The 20584-nt window shown below is 38.3% G+C and overlaps 3 protein-coding genes across 6 annotated transcripts; 2 read left to right on the plus strand and 1 right to left on the minus strand.

The window, feature by feature from the left end:
* The first annotated feature begins 1234 nt into the window (after positions 1-1234).
* LOC126783324 (IAA-amino acid hydrolase ILR1-like 6) lies at positions 1235-5176 on the plus strand. Its single transcript, XM_050508776.1, has 5 exons — positions 1235-1797; positions 2598-2723; positions 3838-4152; positions 4259-4387; positions 4484-5176. The coding sequence occupies exons 1-5, from the start codon at positions 1297-1299 to the stop codon at positions 4853-4855; spliced, it is 1443 nt and encodes a 480-aa protein (XP_050364733.1). The 5' UTR covers positions 1235-1296; the 3' UTR covers positions 4856-5176.
* A 13-nt stretch (positions 5177-5189) lies between these two features.
* On the minus strand, positions 5190-7973 carry LOC126783325 (delta-aminolevulinic acid dehydratase, chloroplastic-like). The gene is made up of 12 exons (XM_050508777.1): positions 7511-7973; positions 7296-7407; positions 7131-7204; positions 6949-7017; positions 6782-6865; positions 6613-6682; positions 6476-6531; positions 6250-6371; positions 5974-6045; positions 5796-5877; positions 5633-5710; positions 5190-5513 (listed from the first exon to the last, which is right to left on the minus strand). The coding sequence occupies exons 1-12, from the start codon at positions 7790-7792 to the stop codon at positions 5346-5348; spliced, it is 1269 nt and encodes a 422-aa protein (XP_050364734.1). The 5' UTR covers positions 7793-7973; the 3' UTR covers positions 5190-5345.
* Positions 7974-12760: 4787 nt separating this feature from the next.
* On the plus strand, positions 12761-15129 carry LOC126783330 (two-component response regulator ARR17-like). 4 transcript variants are annotated; one of them, XM_050508782.1, is made up of 5 exons: positions 12761-13070; positions 13200-13327; positions 13845-13934; positions 14108-14175; positions 14349-15129. In XM_050508782.1, the coding sequence occupies exons 1-5, from the start codon at positions 12914-12916 to the stop codon at positions 14656-14658; spliced, it is 753 nt and encodes a 250-aa protein (XP_050364739.1). In that variant the 5' UTR covers positions 12761-12913; the 3' UTR covers positions 14659-15129. The 4 variants fall into 4 exon arrangements, with proteins under 4 accessions (XP_050364739.1, XP_050364738.1, XP_050364742.1 ...); XM_050508781.1 differs by having other exon boundaries at positions 13842-13934; positions 14349-15127; XM_050508785.1 differs by having other exon boundaries at positions 13845-13925; positions 14349-15124.
* Positions 15130-20584: the final 5455 nt, after the last annotated feature.

Raw genomic sequence — 20584 nt, forward strand, 5'->3', positions numbered from 1 at the left:
TTCTTGTGGATTAGTCTCTACAACTGATCAACCTACGTGCATTTATGAAGATAATGCTGCTTGCATAGAGCATACAAAGTTAGGTTTCATCAAGGGAGACAACACCAAGCATATTTCGCTCAAGTTCTTCTACAACGTTCAACAACAGAAGTTCTTAAATGTTCTAATCAATCAAGTGAGTTCAGAATTCAATGTTGCGGATTTGTTCACCAAGTGTTTGCCTAAATCTACTTTTGTGAAACATGTGAAGAGCATTGGCATGCGTCGTTTATCAGATCTCTAGAGTTTGGTAGACTTCATGGGGAGTCTATATCACATGTTAAGATCCTTAAGTAGTTGGTGCGTTGTGTTCTTTTTCCCTTCGATCAAGCTTTTGTTTTGCTTGACAAGGTTTTTACCGAGGCAACGTTGTGCACCATGCAACCTAGGCATGCGACACAAGGGGGAGTGTTCCGGGAGAATTAATATTCTACCCTTGTGTGTGTCTTAGCCTAATATGTTTCTTGTTAGGAGATATATTAGCATCTCCGTAATATATTAGGACTTCGAATCCTATGGAATTGTGGTTTTGTAATGCCTATATATAGGCCCCCATATCATTCAATAATACAAAATTATTTCATCCTGCATCAAATACAAATTTTTTAACTGTTCAAAAGTTTTGTTAATTAATAAAGATCACTTTTATAAAAAATCAATTTAGACAAATATCGTTTGCATAACTGATTATATTAAACAAACAGACGACTAATTATGAGATTACTAATTTTCATAATTACCGTTTATTTGTTTGATGTAATCGACTTAACAAACGATTTTTATTTCAATTCATATTTTATAGAAATAATTTTTATTAATCGTTTAAATTGTTGAATGATTAATATGAAAATACATTACTAAAAATATAGAAATATAAGAGATATGGACGTGTGCATCTATACTTATATGGACACCTTATATTATATGATGTAGTCCGTAAGGTTTAATTTTCACGAGGTTTCAATATAATTGAATTGTATGATTTGCAATGCCACTTGTACTGAACCAAAATAGTAGAAAAAAGAAGCATCAGAGAGCAAACAGCGAGTTTCAATAAAAACTGGATCCCCAAATCCCCGGTAAACGCAGCCAGTTTCTCAATTCGTATTCTCCACCACGTGCTTAAATACCTGCCTTTCCTCCTCCTCTTTTTACCCCCACGTGGCTTAAACTCTCCCCCCCAAAAGTCTCCTCCTTCTCCGTCATCTTTTCCCCCACTTCCCTATTAACTCTCTAACTCTCTCTCTCTCTCAGAAAATGGATTCCAATAAAATATTATTATTTACAGTCCTCCTCCTCACCTCTCAGACCCTCCCGGCGTCGTCGTCGCCGTCTGCTCCGGGAGATAACCGCCGTACGATCGCGGAGCTCGAAGTCGACTGTTGCCTCAACTGCAAGCCAAGTACTCCCGGATTTTCCGCCACCAACAAGAACTACAGCCGCCTCCACCGTGCCCTAGCGACTCCTCCACCGTCGTCGTGCGAGGTCTGGACGACGTCGTTCTCGGAGTCTGTGCTGAGCTTTGCGAAGCAGCCGGAGAACGTGGAGTGGTTGAAGACGATTAGGCGGAGGATCCATGAGCATCCGGAGCTGGCTTTCGAGGAGGTTGAGACTAGTTGCTTGGTCCGGGCCGAGCTTGATCGGTTGGACATCGATTACCGGTTTCCGCTAGCGACGACCGGTATAAGGGCCTGGATCGGAACCGGCCGGCCGCCGTTTGTGGCCGTCAGAGCTGACATGGATGCTCTACCTATTCAGGTACTGCCTTAATTAAGCTTCAAATTAATTTCATACAAGAGGAAGATTCAACTCTTCTTTCCTTTATATAAAAAATAGAAAGATCAAAACATAACTAGGTTTTCTTCTTCTTTCTTTGTATACTTGATTTCCTTCCTGAAATGTTCTTGAGGAAAGTTGCTCAGATCGGATATGTATCAAATCAACTTCCAACTTCGACCTTACAACTTGCAAAAAATGATTTTTTTTACTCTCAACTTAAATCACAATTTTTTTTATATATCTTAATACACACATAGATCAAAATTTGAAAAATCTAAGGAATGTCGTCTAGTAATCACATAAACACCTGAAATCATTATTTATACTGACACAGGTGTACTTAACTGTGTCTTTTTGACAGATTATAAAATACTTTAATTGTCAGAAATATCACGTGATTTGTCTGAAGTACGTGAATGAGAAAGTATAATCTCGTTCACATAACAACTATTGATATTGAAATTCATATTTCTTCATTATGATTGAAAACAAAACAACTTAATTTTAAAAAAATTCTTCTCACTCTTAAATTTATATTCAATTATGGTTGAGTATGAATTCATGTCAGCTACTAATCGTGTGAACATGACTGTAAGAAAATATATGAAAAAAAAGTATAAACGGTAGATGAGAGAAAATAAAACTTATATGATATTGTATGAATTTCAAATCGCATCTTAAATTTGTCATACCGGATTGATATCAATATTAAGTTTATTTGTTTGTAATAAAACAATGAGGAGGATAATATTGAAGAAGTTGGCCTCAAAATGTTGTAGGAAGCTGTGGAATGGGAGCACAAGAGCAAAGTAGCCGGCAAAATGCATGCTTGTGGGCATGATGCACATGTGACCATGCTCTTAGGTGCTGCCAAGATCTTGAAGAGCCGTGAACACCTTTTGAAGGTCTTCTTGTTTTTCTCACTTACTTCTTCTTCTTCATCTTCTTCTTCTCCGTTTATGGTTATCAATCACTTTTGGACAAGGCTTTGTCTGCTTTAGACTTCAGTTAACTCGTTGCGAAGCTAGGAGCCAAGGACAGTGGTTGATCAGTTGCTTTTAAAGAAATGTGGGTCTTCAATTGCACAACGCCCAAACACGGCGTTATATATATTTATCTCTGTCATTTCCTTCTAGTTAGTTTTTCACGTGGAGAGTTGGTCTGCTGGTAAACTCTTCTATAATTACGACTTTCGGTTCTACCATAATCTTAACCTAATTCTCTGAATAATTGAACCACCATCTGGTTTGGAAATGGGAAATGTGCATTTAATAGACAACATTATAGTTATTTAAAAAAAAAGGTGTTGGAGTTTAGAATTTAGAGATAAATTATTTTTATTTTGGTAGGTCGACGATTGTTAGTTTTCGTGTATTTAAACCCTTAATGGTTGTTTGTCACTTTGTCTATGTACCAATGTAGCTTGTACCCATGCGATATAGAAATATAGAATACTTGAATAGTGCTCAACATTTTGCATTTGTCACGTAGTATAATTGAAGCACGTGTGTTAATTCGCACTGTGCCGGTCTAACTAAGTAGTTATATTATAAATGTTGATACAGAATATAATAATGTACGTCTCTGTCTGTTCTTGCTGTTCCTGGGTCTCTGTAAGACTAAAACTGTCCAATGCTTAAATCGATGGCCAGCTATGGCTAATCTAGTTGATACTGGTCAAATATATGTAGGTTTCCAACTTAACATTCTAATTAAGAATAAATATTGTTAGAGATATAAATGGAGGTTTGGAGTATTCGAATTGTAGAGTGTACGTCGACTTCTTATATGGTCCATCCCTAAGCTAGGTTTGGTAGACAATTGATTCAATTAGTAAGCTTGTGCTACCTTAGATGGATGATTTATGATAACAACCCTTCAGCCTCAAGTCTCTTTCTGAATGTTTGTAATCTCTTTCACATCAATTATTATGAAAAACGATTACATGAAGTTTCCGAACGTACAAATCATCAAACTGTTGAATCATTTGTGTTTTGTTTGGACGTGATACTTTTACAGGGGACTGTAGTATTGATATTTCAACCGGCGGAGGAAGCCGGTAATGGCGCAAAGAGAATGATCGGAGATGGGGCTCTGGAGAATGTGGAGGCCATATTCGCAGCTCATGTGTCCCACGAGCACCCCACCGGCATTATTGGGTCGAGGTCTGGTCCTTTGCTAGCTGGCTGTGGCTTCTTTAGGGCTGTTATCACCGGAAGGACTGGCAATGGCGAAAGCCCTCACAACTCTGTCGACGCTGTTTTGGCAGCTGCGGCGGCCGTGATCAGCTTACAGGGCATTGTGTCCCGCGAAGCGAATCCTCTCGACTCTCAGGTAGTAACAAAATGCAGTTCGTTTAATTTCTGCGCATGCTTTGTGTCAAAATGTCAATATATACGCCATAGCTAATCTAACTTCTGGTTGATATTATACACAACAGGTGGTGTCCGTGACAGCCTTTAATGGAGGTGACAAGCTCGACATGATACCCGATAGTGTTGTAATTGGGGGAACTCTCAGGGCTTTCTCTAACACAAGCTTCTACCATCTTATTCAAAGAATTGAAGAGGTTCGTAGCTCGATCTATAGAATCACTGATCTTTTAACATGCTTCACAAAATCCATATATGAAAGGTTGAGCTGAAACGATCAATGCCTCATACAGGTGATTGTGGAACAAGCAAGTGTTTACAGATGCTCGGCAATGGTGGATTTCTTCAAAGACCAGAACACCATATATCCCCCGACGGTGAACGACGAGAAGATGCACGAGCATGTGAAGAAAGTAGCCACGGATCTGTTGGGTCCAACGAACTTCAGGGTGGTGCCACCAATGATGGGCGCCGAGGACTTCTCCTTCTACTCAGAGGTGATCCCTGCCGGCTTCTTCTACATTGGCATAAGGAACGAGACCTTGGGTTCCTTTCACACAGGACATTCACCTTATTTTTTCATCGATGAAGATGTTTTGCCGATAGGGGCAGCAACTCATGCCACTATTGCAGAAAGATACCTCAACGAACGTAGTTTATCGTAAACATCAGGCCCCGGTAGTGCAAAATGTTGTTCCATTGGGCAGAAGCATGATGTTTATATCGAATGTGCCCTGTAACTTGGTGCTGGAGCTAGGGGGACTAGTACAGGGAAACAGTCTCTTTCATTTCATTGGCGTAAAAGGATGCAGCTAAAGCATTTTCAGTTAGTCCCTGCTGCAACTTGTGGTACTCAAATGTTGCAACAATCAGTAGTTCTGTAATTGCACCTGCGCAATAAAGTTCTGTATATACTTTTCTTTTATTCATCCGTAGGAGAAGTCGAGCCTTGAACTCTCAAAACGAGGATACAGCTCATATTTAGACAGCGACCTTTCATTATATCACATTCCTTCACCCAATTTTTATAGCAAAAACGACATCCATTACACCTCATTTCCAATTCAACTCAGTTCTCAAGTAATACTACCAGAGAAAACAAGCTCGAGAAAATTTCGATGGCTTTACGCAATAAAGTCTCCCAGTTGGCAAGTCTCACCTCTTCTCACCACATAAACTCTTGGCAGCTTGCAGGGCAAAGTATGTGAGGATAACGTCAGCACCAGCCCTTCGTAGACACATAAGCGATTCCAGCATAACCTTTTCTTCATCAATCATTTTGAGAGCACCACCAGCTTTGATCATTGAATACTCGCCAGAAACCTGCATCGGTGACAACACAAAGACCAGCTTTAAGATTTAGAAGCTCAATGTACGGGATAAAGTACTTCTATCTGGGAATGAAATGACGAGACAGGAAAACGACTTATGGGAAGGTCAACCTGATATGCAGCTATTGGCAAAGAAGAGCTATCCCGGAGTAATCTTATGATATCCAGATATGGCAGACCAGGTTTCACCTGTTAATCATTTGCAAAGTTTCAGAACTAGAGCTTTTGGCATTCAATGCATAATACTGATGGGTATAAAGCAAGGAATACTAACCAGGAGGATATCAGCTCCTTCAGACTCATCTTCTCCTGCCTCAATCAGAGCCTCTCTATAATTTGCTGGGTTCATCTGATAACTTTTGTTTTACAAGCCAGATTTATATGGCAAGTCAGCATCAGATTCATTTTATTAATCAAAAGTGAATAATTATTAATTAAACACAATTACATACGTTTTCTTGTCACCAAAACGTGGATTTGAGTCCAGCGCTTCCCGAAATGGACCATAGAATGAGCTTGCATACCTGTTTACAACATGATAGATTAAACATGGCCGAAACTGTTAACAATTGAATCATGCCAATAAGCGAACTGAAAATGTCTATCTAATGTACACCCTACAAGTACAACTCAACATTTGTCAAGAATTTCTTGCAGCCATATGGCTGTGCATGCTTAAAAGACAATCAAATACTAGATAACAACCAGCAAGATAGAAATTGGCTTACTTGGCTGTATAGGACATGATAGAAACATGATGAAAACCTTCAGCATCAAGAGCAGTTCGAATAGCTCCTACACGGCCATCCATCATATCACTTGGACTAACCACATCTGCTCCAGCTCGGGCCTATTGATAAAAGTAAGCAAGCCAAAGGAAAGCACATTAAACCATAGAAGTCTATATTAAGTTTGGCATAAGCAATTTGGATGATCCTACTCCCCTACAATTACCTGAGAAACAGCTTGTTTACACAATTGATGTACAGTCTCGTCATTCATTATAACTCCTGCAATTATTGCAAAAATGAGAGCGTGAAATAACGAAAATCTATTTCAAAGTGAACATTGTTCATGGCATATTTGCTTACCATCTTCTCTAACAATACCGTCATGCCCGTCTGAGGAATATGGATCTAGAGCAACATCAGTGTAGATAACCTGACACAGAAACCAAACATAAATATTGCTTCCACTGACGAAACACTGTAATGCATACAAAAACTAACTTCCAAGACCAAAGGAAGTACATATACTCACAAGATCAGGGAACTTGTCCTTCAGCAACCGGATTGACCGAGGCACTAAACCATCATCATTATAGGCTTCATCACCTGTAGCATTCTAAGACATAACAATCCATTACATTTACATCTTTCTATCATCATTCCAAAAAAACAGTCGAGACAATGCACAAGAGTAAAAACCTTCAGAGCATCTGGGATTTTGGGGAAGAGCACAATACTGTTAACACCAACATCTCTAGCCTTTGCAACCTGCATTAATCAACACTTCATCATTAATGAAAATTCACAATCCACAGCCATGATCTTAGTTTCAAAATGTATATGATACAGCTTAAACATAACGAGAGGGAGAGGTACATTACCTCTTCGACAAGTCCATGTCTCCACCCAAGCCTATAACAACCCGGCATTGCTCCAATAGGTGTGTCTTCTTGACCTGCAAGAATAGCAAAGCATCCAAATTCACAAAGCTTCCAACTTTTTAAGCATATGAACATATCAAAAGCAGTACAATACAAAGCACAAACCTTCATGAATGAAAAGTGGGTACACAAAATTCGCAGGGGACAAGCTAGTCTCCTGGAACGACGCCCTTAGCGCCGGTGACCTCCGGTTACGACGAGGCCGGCGAGGAAGAGGCTAAGACACCCAAAAATAACGACAAAAACAATCAAAAACGACAATCCAATTCTGTCAATCTGGAAATGAGATTAGATAAGAAAGAGTCTCAGGCTACACTCACAAGCAAAGGCACCACCGGAGTGCCAGCTGGCGCGGCGGGCTTGGGCGGCGCCGGTGGTGCTTGCGGAACTTTTCCAGCGACGACAGCAGCCTCACACTCGGCGTCGCTCATCCGGGTCTTCCCAATTGAGCCGTCGCCGTCGGCGGCTCTAACAGTCAGGCGGCGGAGGGGTCTCGGGTCGAATTGGGTCCGACCCAAATTGAGCTGGAGAGGTCTGGAGGGTCGGAAGCCGACGTAATCGAGACCCTTGATTGGTCCCACATTGACGAACGTCGAAGCCATCTGTGATTGAGTTGGGTTGGTCGGAAATTCAGAGTGTTTGGAAATAAAGGAGAAGACTTTATGATAATTGGGAGATAAAAATCAAAGCTTGGAAGCAAAACGAGGATGAAGGTGGGTCTAAGATGATCTCGTCAGCCTATCTTCAAATGGCTTTAGCTATCCCACTCTGGTTTTACTTTCAAAGGTCGTTGTTGCTCGACCAGCCTTGTTTTTATTAGAAAATGATTTTTTACTTGCGAATTTCAACTCTTGTTCTGTGTGTTCGGGCTTCACTTGTTTAAGGTTTGAAGCCCATTCACAGTTTTGGGAGGGGATCAAAATCAGATCCCGGCAAATCATATGCTTTGGTACCGATTCTCATAATATATGATTCCTAACCTTGTAAGGAAAGATACACATAATATATGAGGCTAAACCTTAGAGCGCAAGTCTTTCTGTAAAGACCTTACCGAATTGTTAATATTGTCCCTTTACATTAAGGTATTATACCCAATCCATATATGGATGAACCAAGTTAATTTTGTTTTTCATAGATCTTATGTGCGTGCTTTTTATGGATACTTGAAAATAATCTAGAGTTGAAGTTTCGTATCTTACCTTCAAAGTCCCCAACATAGAGTTGAAGTTTATTAGTATCTTGCATTTTCCTCCTACCATTAACAATGGCCTAACATTTGCAGCCTGTGAAACATGTTCGAGTAAAAGGTTTTTCTTTTCTTTTCGGGTGGCTTAGTGTTCTATCCAGTAAAATTTGCGGTCGGAAATTCCAACCTCGAGAAAACAATGTAATAGTTCTGTTGCTATGACAGAATTACATGCGAGGAAGCTAGATTTCATGGGCAGATCGATCTTTATTTCAGGTGTTTTCAAGTACTCATATATACTCCTGACCCAAAAAAAGTACTCGTATATACAAAAAGATAACCATGCTTATGGTTATCTTGCTCAACAAGTATGATAAGAAGCAATGGTTCTATCTAGCTAGCCTCTGGCCCTCTGCCTAGCTGGTAAGAAGACTACAACGTATACACAAAGACTGCAAAGTGTGGCCTATTCAATCCATTCATTTATTCATTTGAAACGTGATTTATACTTGGACACTTTTAAAACATGATCGGAGAGGAGGAATCATTTGATTTGATTTAGTTTGGTTTGATATGGTACGTTGTGGTCCAAATTAAGAAACGACATGCAAGTCTTTTGGACTTTGTATTCTCGATCAGCTTTGCTTTTTAAATCTGCTTTCTTATTTGTCAAACATTGAAATCTTACAGGATCATGCGTAGAGTACTAAAAGCATATTTTTCATCCAACAACTATGATAATACATACTTTGATTTGAAAGAAAGCAAGTCAAGTCAGTCTTGCATATTATCATTCTGAATCCAACTGCAAAGCTGCGTGCTTTTGCCTTTACCACATTTCATACGTAGCCTGAGGACTTTGTTAGTAAATTAGTATGTTCTAGAAGATAAATCTGGCTTGCTATATATTTCTTCCGATAATCTTCTTGATTTTAACTGAGGCGACCCGTTTAGTTTAATACTTTCTTATCACATGCATAAAAAGATGAGCTGACTGCATGCATGTAATTTTGGACCTAATGACTAATGTTGCATCTGAAAACTGCGACTTACATTAGACTATTAGAGACACATTTGCATGGTAACCCAGAGCAGGAAAATTACGGCCAATTTGAGTAATAAATCATTACAGGCGCGCAGTTGATGTACCATGCAGAAACAACAGTATTTTGTCGCACAATTATATTATTTTCAATTTTCATGGGCAAAAGAAGGTCACCTATCGTTTAGGCAACACTAACCTCATTGTTTATTTGTTCCGTCCCATTAAACAAAGCAAAAGAACCTTCAATCGAGTGTGTGATGTTTGCTCTTGAGTCGGTATGAACCAAGACAAGGGTGGAGCCAAGCCAAGTGAAAGCTCAATTTGTACAATTTCACATTGTTAATGTTCATCTCCCATTTGAAATTAATTTATATCACAATCTATGAATAATAGTAAAAGGAAATTTGGGGACCCAATAGCTATTGAAATCTCATCTCACACGATCTCGTAAAATCCCATTTCACATGATTTCGCTGATGCATGACCTGTTTAAGGAAAGCCATGGGCATTACTTGGTCAAGAACAGAAGATCTTCCAGATATTCTCATTAGAATAACAGGTCCCATATTGCTTTCGCTCATTTAGTCAAAGCAGCAGTGATATACAGTGCTCGGATATATAGTTATATACATACTATACAAAACAGTCTGAGGAATAATAAGTGAAAACAGAATGGCCAACAAACACGCCTTGCTTTTGTATAAAGATTCTCAGATTTCATATTGACTAAGTTCCAAGGTGGATGAGGCTGAAAGCGTAGCTGTTGAATTTTCTGCCAAGAGATCGAGTTCGACAGGTTCTTATTATTAGTCTGCAGATTTCAAATCCAAAACTTATTGGGATTGTCGTGCAGGTGTGTTCCTTGTCTAGATTTTCAAAAGGAAACAATAGAAAATGGCATCTGTAATTACTAATTGGATCTGGGTGGATGGCTCAAGAACATATATTTTAGCAATTTTATTTTGGTCTGTCGAAAACTCGAAATCTTAAAAGATGAACAGTTCGCATTCAGGAACAACACTACAGCTGTGGTTATACGTTGAAGATAGCAGAAAATCGAAACTGAATATGCGTACAAGAATTTGGAGTGGTCACACAATAATCCAGTGTGAAGCAGCCCTATAATCTGAAGCGTACAATTAGGGTTACACATGGTGAAACCAAGACTTGGGAGACAAGCTTCGAGGAAGGTCCTACGACTACTCGAGTATGAAAAGGTTTCCACAGCAACAGCAATATGAATATGAACATATGATCCTTCAGACTTCTCAGCGAGAACAGATGACAGAACAGAGAGAGGGAGAGAGAGCATTAAAGAGAAATCAAACTTTCTTGTTTGGACACCCTCGATGGGAACATATTCGAATTGTGGAAGATTTTGCAGCAGTGGCTAAAAATTTGGACCCCCACATCATGAAAAAGAGTATATTTCTAGGAAAAATATGCATACAGCAAATTTCTGCTGAAATTTTACTCCACACCCATCGTGCATTTCACGTGGTCTTTTATTTTGTCTACAAAACTATGATGTATGTTACTTGTCTACAAAACTATGATGTATGTTATACATGCATGTACGCAGATGAACCCATAAGATCTTCAATTTACTCTGTTGCACCCCGACCATTAACCTTTATTTATTTCTTGTCCCCTCACCCCACAAGATTAAAATGATTCACGTTTGGATAGTAGGAATGGTATTGTTCATCCCATAATTCTTCTCCTATTACCATTCTACAAAAAAAACAAATCATCTCCGATTGTAAATTTGTAGTAGTGTAACTGCTTTCAGATATGCCGTGTCAGTATATAATGTGAAATGCCCAAAAAATATTACCAGAAGTTATGAACAAACTAATGAGCCACCAAAATTAGGTGGTTGATTGACATTTTCATCAAATTACTAGTTTTGTGGTCCCTTGTAGATTTATCATGCATGCCTATTTTTTTGTCAAGAATTATAGTACGTAATTAACAGTTTTCCATATTGGTTGTTTCAAATTTTCAATCGACATGATATATTTAATGTGTTATGATACCAGGTTTACCTACAAATATCCAATCAACATCGTATGGAATCTCTTTTATATTTTGCTCCTATCCATCGATCGTTGAGTTCCAACTCATATACCAACATTAAAAATATTAAAATCTTACCATCTTCATAGAAATCTCGAAATATAGCCGTACTGTTCAATATACGCGTACATAATTAAGTGCATTTTGTATATAAGAAACTACATTGTAGCCTATTACAATTTAATCTAAACTACAACTCACAATCTTGGTATGCTTTTCGGTTAAATAGAAGTAAAGAGTCATGAGTTATAAAATATGTCGTAAACAAGCAAACAGATTTATAGTTAATTAGTTATTACTCGTGCATTTCCTTGATTCCATTGTTCATGTCGACTACTAGGCCTTCGGGTAATTGTTAGTTGAAAGAAAAGTATTTTATTTCCTAATTTCCTATGCTTTGAAGCCAAGGATATCTGCCGCTAGCAAACTTAACCTATTATTGGTCCAAGTCCCATATAACCTTAGCTTTCTAGTCACATCCAATTCGCACCACCGAAAATCAACTCCTTTTCATCATCATCATGAGTACATGACCAAATTCGGTGTTAGAAATCTGAGATAGATCTCCGGATTTTCCTTGGCAATCAAACAAAGAAAAAGAGAGAAAGCAAGAGAACAAGATATGAGTGGTACAGTATGAGTGGTTGTACCAACGCGGTGGAGATAACACATGCATGACACATGACTCTCTAGTCTCAAGACTACAAAACAACATGAAAACGAAATTGGAAAAAAGAAAAAGAAAACGAAGAAAATAATTTTTCATTTGGTTCTTGTCATGATATATTGATATATATGATATAAACTAATATCGTCTCAAGACTCGTCTGAAAATTAAATAGTTTAAGACTACTTACATAATGTCTATGTTTTTCGGTCTGGGCACTGAGTCTAAAAAAACTTACATTTTTGACGTCTTATGTTACGTTTTTCATATATTTTACTACTCAATAGAAAATAATTTTTTGATGTATCTTTTTTATATTTATTTATATAATGTGTTTAATTTGATGAAAATTATCTTAAACGTTTGACTTATGAATTTAATTATATCTAAATACAATATTAATAAGTTCTTATGTATGTTTATTCTTTTTATATATATATAATTATATATTTACATATTTAATTTTTTATAACATAAGGTTTACGCCTTATGCGTATCGACGGGTAAGTCTTCGTTTTTTTTAACTTTGATATAAACCCACCGATTAGGAATAATTACAGACCACCTCTCATTCCTTTTAGGCACGCCTCTCTCTCTCTCTCTCTCTCTCTCTGTGCAAACCCAAGCTTGCATTGTTATATATACAGACTGCAGCCAAAGATTGTGCTCTCAGCCATTGAATCCAACATCTTAGCTTAGCTCGTTATAGGCTTCAGGTTCAAGATCTGATCAGCTTCTACTATATAATGGAGGGGTTGAAGTCATTCTCAGATGCTGCAGACTCCAATCAACAACAAGAACAGCAGCTGCAGCAGCAGCAGCATTTCCATGTATTGGCTGTAGATGACAGTATTATAGATAGGAAGCTATTGGAGAGGCTCCTTAAAGGTTCTTCATACACAGGTGACTGTAAAATCGCTATTGTTTGTTTGCTGGTCGATGATCCCATATTGCTTCTGTTAGTACGTTCTAACTTGATAGTATTTGATTTTGATTGTTTTATCTCTTTTTCTTTTTCTGTGGCAAGTATAGTGACTTGTGTGAACTCTGGGGATGAAGCTCTTAAATATCTGGGTTTGCTTGATCATGATGACTTAAAATCTACTTATTCATCTTCATCCACTACCTCATTATCTCAGCAGCAGTCATCAGAACTACAGGTGAGAAATTATAGCTCTTAATTAGCAATCATCTTAATCTCCTTTAATTTATAGAAACATATGAATTATTTTCTGTTGCTTATTAACTTTTGTTTAAAAGAAAATTCCGAGAAAAATAACATACTGCTCGGAATCTTGTTTCTGACGATGGATCTAAATAATGAGATGGGGTGATGGATGACCTATCGTATGAGAAATGTCACAGCCTAGAACTGAATTTTAACAAAGCTAAAGCCTACAAATGGTAATGGACCCAATTTTGCTTGGATTCTGATATATCCTGCGGTCCTGCCTGTACCATAAATACAAACATTGAAGCTCTATAAAATGATTCCACTCTCTCTCTCTCTCTCTCTCTGGGTGCAGAAGAAGAAGAAGAATACCTTTAAGTCTTTAACAGGAACTGATGAATGTTATTACCAAAAAAAAAAGGAACTGATGAATGTTTTTTTATTGATTTAGGTTAATTATGTGGCTAAGGTACTAATCATTTCTTAACATTAACCAAATTCAGCAGGACTCAAAAGTCATCAATCTGATCATGACGGACTACTGTATGCCCGGAATGAGCGGATATGATTTGCTGAAAAGGGTCAAGGTCAACCACGTACTACAACCGATATAACTGCCATTATTTCTTCAATACACTGTTCTTCTGATTGATTAATTAGCAAGAAAATATATAAATATCTGTTGTTATGAGTCACGAGAACCCTAATTGATTTGCTTAGCTAAGATATTGAAATCTTCTTGCTTATACTACACTCTTTTTGGTTATAGGGATCTTCTTGGAAAGATATACCAGTCGTAGTTATGTCATCAGAAAATGTTCCTTCAAGAATTAGCATGTAAGTTTCTGTTCTTAATATTCGGTTTTCAATTAGTTCTAGTGCAAACCTGAAAGAGTTTCTTATTGTGTTCTACAAGAGGGTAGATAACACTATCATAATTAACAGTACAAATAATGTGTTCCTTATACCACCCCAATTAACTATAACTAACTGACTTCGACGTGATGCAGGTGCTTGGAAGAAGGGGCTGAGGAGTTTCTCTTAAAGCCACTTCAGATATCAGATTTGAAGAAGCTTCGGCCTTACTTACTCAAAAGCCTTGACCAACCTTTTTGTAACAGCAGCACAGACAGTAGTAACAGTCTCTTAGTCGAGGAGATTGGTGATGACGATCATGATGGCCAAAGAAAAATCAGTGAGGAGATCAATAAGGGTAGCATGATGAATAATACTATTGCAAGTAGTATTAGTAAGAGGAAGGCAGTGTCAACTGAAACCTCGGATAGAATACCTAAGATGAAAGGTTTAGTTGTAGCATAGAATATATATATATATATATATATATATATATATTTATATATGTATGTATGTATGTATATATATGTACTATTAAATTAGTAATGTTATTGGTGTCCGCATGGTTTAGTGGTAATGTTAGTATATGTATGTATGTATTTGTACGTTTGGCGGTATATATATGATCGTAATCAAGTTTATGGTGGAGAATACTAGCTCTTAATATTGCAGTATGCATATTGTTGCATTCTCTTAATATACATCGATCAGTACCTCTATAAACTCTAGCTATATTATATATATATATATATATATATCAATTTATATATTGGATTGATGCATGGTTAGCTTCTGAGTGTAATGATCTTCTGCCAAGGTCATTACCTTGTTTCAGTCTGAACTCTAAAGTTGAAGTCTTCGTTCACAGTAGAATCAATTACTCGAGTCGAGGCCGAAACAAAACGTCTTTGTAATGTGATGAATTTACAATTGTTGAAGAAGAGTGTAATAACCCGAATTTTTAGAAACTAAATGTAGAGTATTTTTTTAAGTGTTAAACTTGTGAAATTAATTCAAGACGACAATTGGAGGTTTGCGACATTTCAAAACAAAAACGGAAACGTTATCGGATCGTTTAATTAGAAAACGTAACGTTACCGCAACGTATAGATCGACTTTTATTCCGTCACTCGGTTGTAAAAACTTCCTTCACGAAAGTCGTAGAGCTCATCGATACGAATTCGTGGACACGTCATGCGTTCGAATCGGACGTCGGATGCAAAAGTTATTAACGTCGGAAGTTCGTTTCCGATTTTGGAAATAGTATAAAAGGAAGGAAAGGAGATTAAAAATCAGATTTTTCTAAAAATCAGCTCGGGTACTGTTCACCCGACCCAAAAAAACTTCTCCGGCCGATTTCTCCACCATCCGACATCGCCTCGTGTCGTGCCACCTATCAAACTGACGGGCTCGACGAGCTCCATCTTTTGGGCTATGCCTTGCACTCCGGCTTTTAGGACACGTCATGCGTTCGAATCGGACGTCGGATGCAAAAGTTATTAACGTCGGAAGTTCGTTTCCGATTTTGGAAATAGTATAAAAGGAAGGAAAGGAGATTAAAAATCAGATTTTTCTAAAAATCAGCTCGGGTTACTGTTCACCCGAGCTCGGGTACTGTTCACCCGACCCAAAAAAACTTCTCCGGCCGATTTCTCCACCATCCGACATCGCCTCGTGTCGTGCCACCTATCAAACTGACGGGCTCGACGAGCTCCATCTTTTGGGCTATGCCTTGCACTCCGGCGACAACCACACACGGTGTAGCAACCGCCGGAAGTTACTGCCAAGGCGGCGCCGCCTCCTCCGGCCACCATGGCTCGAGATTCTTGGGGGGTTTTGCTTGTCTCAGTCTCAGCAACATTCCCACAAAAGGAATCGAGCCAAATCGAAGTGTAAGTACCCGAATCAAAATTTCAATTTCTAGGGTTTGTGAATAGTGCCGAATATATGTTCTTCGGTGTTTGGACTGTTTAGGCTCGGATTTAGAACTTTGTGTCAACTAGGAAGTTGTTGGAAATGTTGTTTAGGTTGTGGTGATGAAATTTGGTAATGATTAGTGGCGGTCGGTGAACAGTAAAGCCGCATGAATAGTGACTGTGAATAGTACCTGTGAATAGTACCATCGCATGAATAGTGGTCTGTAACAGTAATTGTGAATAGTAAACTGTAACAGTAATTTGAACAGTGACATGGTAAACAGTAACTGTGAACAGTGTTTTGGTAAAACAGTAACTGTGAACAGTGGTTTAGTAAAAACAGTGATTAGTAACCATGAACAGTGTTCCGTGAACAATGTTTTATGAACAACATTTAGCTGTGCTGAACTCGTCACCTGATATTTTAAGTATCATTTTCTAAGCATTTATCGTGCTATTAGGTGACTGACGAAACGAGTGAGGAAATTACTTTCAGGGTCGTGGAAGTTGCACGCAGGAAAGAAGGTGAGTAAAATCTCACTTATTTACGAATCTACCCTTGCGGTGATTCCAAGATTTTTGCAAGAGTTTTTAATATTGAATTACGACACGTATACAATATAGTGGATTACGTATATATCGTATAAATGGTAATAAGTACATATATATATAGTTTGCTATATTATATACTGTTATGAATTCGTTGGAATTGTCATTTCGAATGACGAGAATTAAATGTTGAGCATGTGATGTGATTTTTGTACAATATGAGGTGTGATTATTGTACGTGGTTTTAACATGAGTTTGTTAAAATGTTTTGTCTTCGGACGAGTTTTGTCTTCGGACGAGTTTTTGTCTTCGGACGTGTTTATGAAATATGACATGTATACGATATAATGGATTATATATATATATATATTGTATAAATGGTAAATATGTACATATATATATAGTTTGCTATATAATATACTGTTATGATTTTATCGTGATTTATGTCATTTCGATGACGAGATTTAAATATCGAGCATGTGATTTTGATTTGTACAATATGATGTGAGATTATTGTACGTGATTTTAACATTGAGATTGTTAAAATGTTGATTTGTCTTCGGACGTGATTGGTACAATATGATGTGAGATTATTGTACGTGTTTGGCAAGTCGGAACCTAGCCTTTGGCCGGGCGAAAGTTACGATACAGTTAGAGCTCTAGTCTGTCTGCCTTAGTACTACATGTGAGGTAACGGGTGGTTATCTGCTCATGGGTACTCAGATTGTTTTGGATGTTGGGTAGCGGGTGGCTATCCAATATCGACGGTGTATTACGAGAGGGGTAACAGATGTGTACCAGCGTTCTTGGTACCCGTATTATAAATGCATTTGGGTAACCAGAAGGGTTACTTAATTTCTCATGAGCGCTTCTTTTCATATTTCTTTGGGATAACCAGATGGGCCGTCCATTGACTCATGAGTGCATTTATATTTGTTTGATTTGTGGATTTTCGTATATATATTAATATGCGAGTTATATTTTCATTTTACTCATACGAGCTGTAAAGCTTACCGGGTTTGTGTTTACAATCCCGGTGCACCAATTCGATGGTGTAGTGGATAACTCCGCAGGTGTGGATTAGCGGGAATTGACGGACCGCTCAGAGGACTTGAAGTTATTTATCTCCAGCTTGCGTGAGGATTTTGTGTGACTATCTTGTGAGTTTGTTGTGAGAATTACGCAATTTCATTTGTTATAATATTGCATTATAATTTGGGTTGTAATAATTGGTTCTTCTGAGTTGTATTGAGAACTCAGTAATGATCCGCTGGGCATTTTAAATGATTTCGTTTTCAGTGAAATTGTTTAGTGTTTAACGACTTTGGAATTTTGAGTTTTTAGGCTCAGAATTTTGGGGTCGTTACAAAGAGCATCCTTTACTTCGATGATATAAGCGATCGACTGCACTGTAATGTCCACTAGTAAACAACAGCAGCTGGCATTCCTTCTCTACTGAAGTCGACTTATCAGAACTTATGGCCGGACATCCTTTTTATTTTGGCCTTGTCTTAATAGCTCAGGTGAAGGAAAGCGTATTAGGCAGTTATCATGATCTTTATACCCTTGACAGACTTAAGGGCAGATTTCGATACTGTTTTACAGGAATAATTTGTTGATGCTGATCCGAGTGAATGAATTCTGTGGTTCGGACTATCATGGTGTCCATGCATGATACGGTTTTTGTCACGACCCCGAAATTTCGAGTATGAAACTCAAATTTCGAAGCCATGAAAAATCGAATCATTTTAATGTCATAGTGGATCATTACTGAGTTCATAATACAACTCAGTCAAATTGATTATTACAAACCAAATTTATAATTCAAGCATTATATCAAATAGGAATGTAAAAATTCTCTTAATCATCACCACAAGATAAAATGAAAACAACTTCAAATGGGAATGTAACTCGCCACCACCGCCCCAAAACTCTTTCTTTCTTCCTCCTCTACCCCTACGCGGCCCAAGACCGCCTCCAAACCTCCTCACGCTCCCACACGCACCGCCCTAGGCGGCGGTACCTCCCTCCTCTCATCCTCCTCCGAACTTCCCCAAATCACACCAAAACAACCACAATAATCACCCTAAGCTAACCCTCACCTCGATTTGACCTTGGAGACGTCAGATTGTTGCCGGAGAAGCTTGAGAGGCCGGCGGTGTCGAATTGAGCAGAGGCGAGGGGCGAGCGGCGAATCGAGGTCCCAATCTTGTCGTAGATGGCTCCAGAGGTGAGGAGAGGTGGGGGCTAGCTTGCCTCGAGCACGACGTCACCGGAGGCAGAGTTCGCACGGCGGTAGGAGGCTCGGTTGATCGTGCGGCTTCCCGGCAGCGAATGGGGACGTGTCGAGCTCGGGGTTGGTTGCGGAGGGTTGTGCGAAGATTCTTGGACCGGCGGTGAGGGACACGGATGGCCGGAGGTGGGAGATCGACGACAAGCTTTTTCTGAGGGGGAGAGGTCGGGGAGAGAGAAGGAAAAGGAGGCGGGGGTGAGGGGTTTCCGAAAATGGAAACCCTAATCCCTCAATTTTCCCTTTTATACCATTTTTCAAATCGGAAACTAATTGTAACGACCCTAAAATTTCAAGCCTAAAAACTCAAAAATTTCAAAGTCGTTAGAACACTAAAACAATCTCAATTTAAATCGAAATCATTTAACGTGCACAGCGGATCATCACTGAGTTCTCAATACAACTCAGAAACCAATTATTACAAACCAAACATATAATTCAACATTATATAAATTGGAAATGTATAATCCTCACGAGATAGTCACACCAAATCCTCACGCAAGCTGGAGATAAATAACTTCAAGTCCTCTGAGCGGTCCGTCAATTCCCGCTAATCCACACCTGCGGAGTTATCCACTACACCATCGAATTGGTGCACCGGGATTGTAAACACAAACCCGGTAAGCTTTACAGCTCGTATGAGTAAAATGAAAATATATAACTCGCATATCAATATATACGAAAAATCACAAAACAACAAATATAAATGCACTCATGAGTCAGTGGACGGCCCATCTGGTTGTCCCAAAGAAAAAGAAGCGCTCATGAGAAATTAAGTAACCCTTCTGGTTACCCAAATGCATTTATAATACGGGTACCAAGAACGCTGGTACACATCTGTTACCCCTCTCGTAATACACCGCTGATATTGGATAGCCACCCGCTACCCAACATCCAAATAAACTGAGTACCCATGAGCAGATAACCACCCGTTATCTCACATGCAGTACTAAGGCAGACAGACTAGAGCTCTAACTGTATCGTAACTTTCGCCCGGCCAAAGGCTAGGTTCCGACTTGCCAAACACGTACAATAATCTCACATCATATTGTACCAATCACGTCCGAAGACAAATCAACATTTTAACAATCTCAATGTTAAAAATCACGTACAATAATCTCACATCATATTGTACCAAAAATCATGTCCGAAGACAAATCAACATTTTAACAATCTCAATGTTAAAATCACGTACAATAATCTCACATCATATTGTACAAATCAAATCACATGCTCAATAGAATCACAATAAAATCATAACAGTATATTATATAGCAAACTATATATATTCGTACTTATTTACCATTTATACAATATATATATAGTCCACTATATCTTATACATGTCATATATCACCACACATGCTCAATTCACAAACTTCCGTCATCGAAATGACTATTTTTAATGAATTAATAACAGTACGTAATTTAATGAACTATATATATATGTACTTATTACCATTATACTGTATATATGTAGTCCACTAAATTATATACATGTTGTAATTCATTTGATAAACACACGAGGGTAGATTCGTAATTTAGTGAGATTTTACTCACCTTATAGACTTGAGCGTAATTCCACAATTCCCGACGATAATTCCTTTCCTTGATTTAACGATCACCTTGAAAAGATA

The sequence above is a fragment of the Argentina anserina genome, chromosome 2, assembly GCF_933775445.1.
Source record: "Argentina anserina chromosome 2, drPotAnse1.1, whole genome shotgun sequence".
NCBI lineage: Eukaryota > Viridiplantae > Streptophyta > Magnoliopsida > Rosales > Rosaceae > Argentina > Argentina anserina.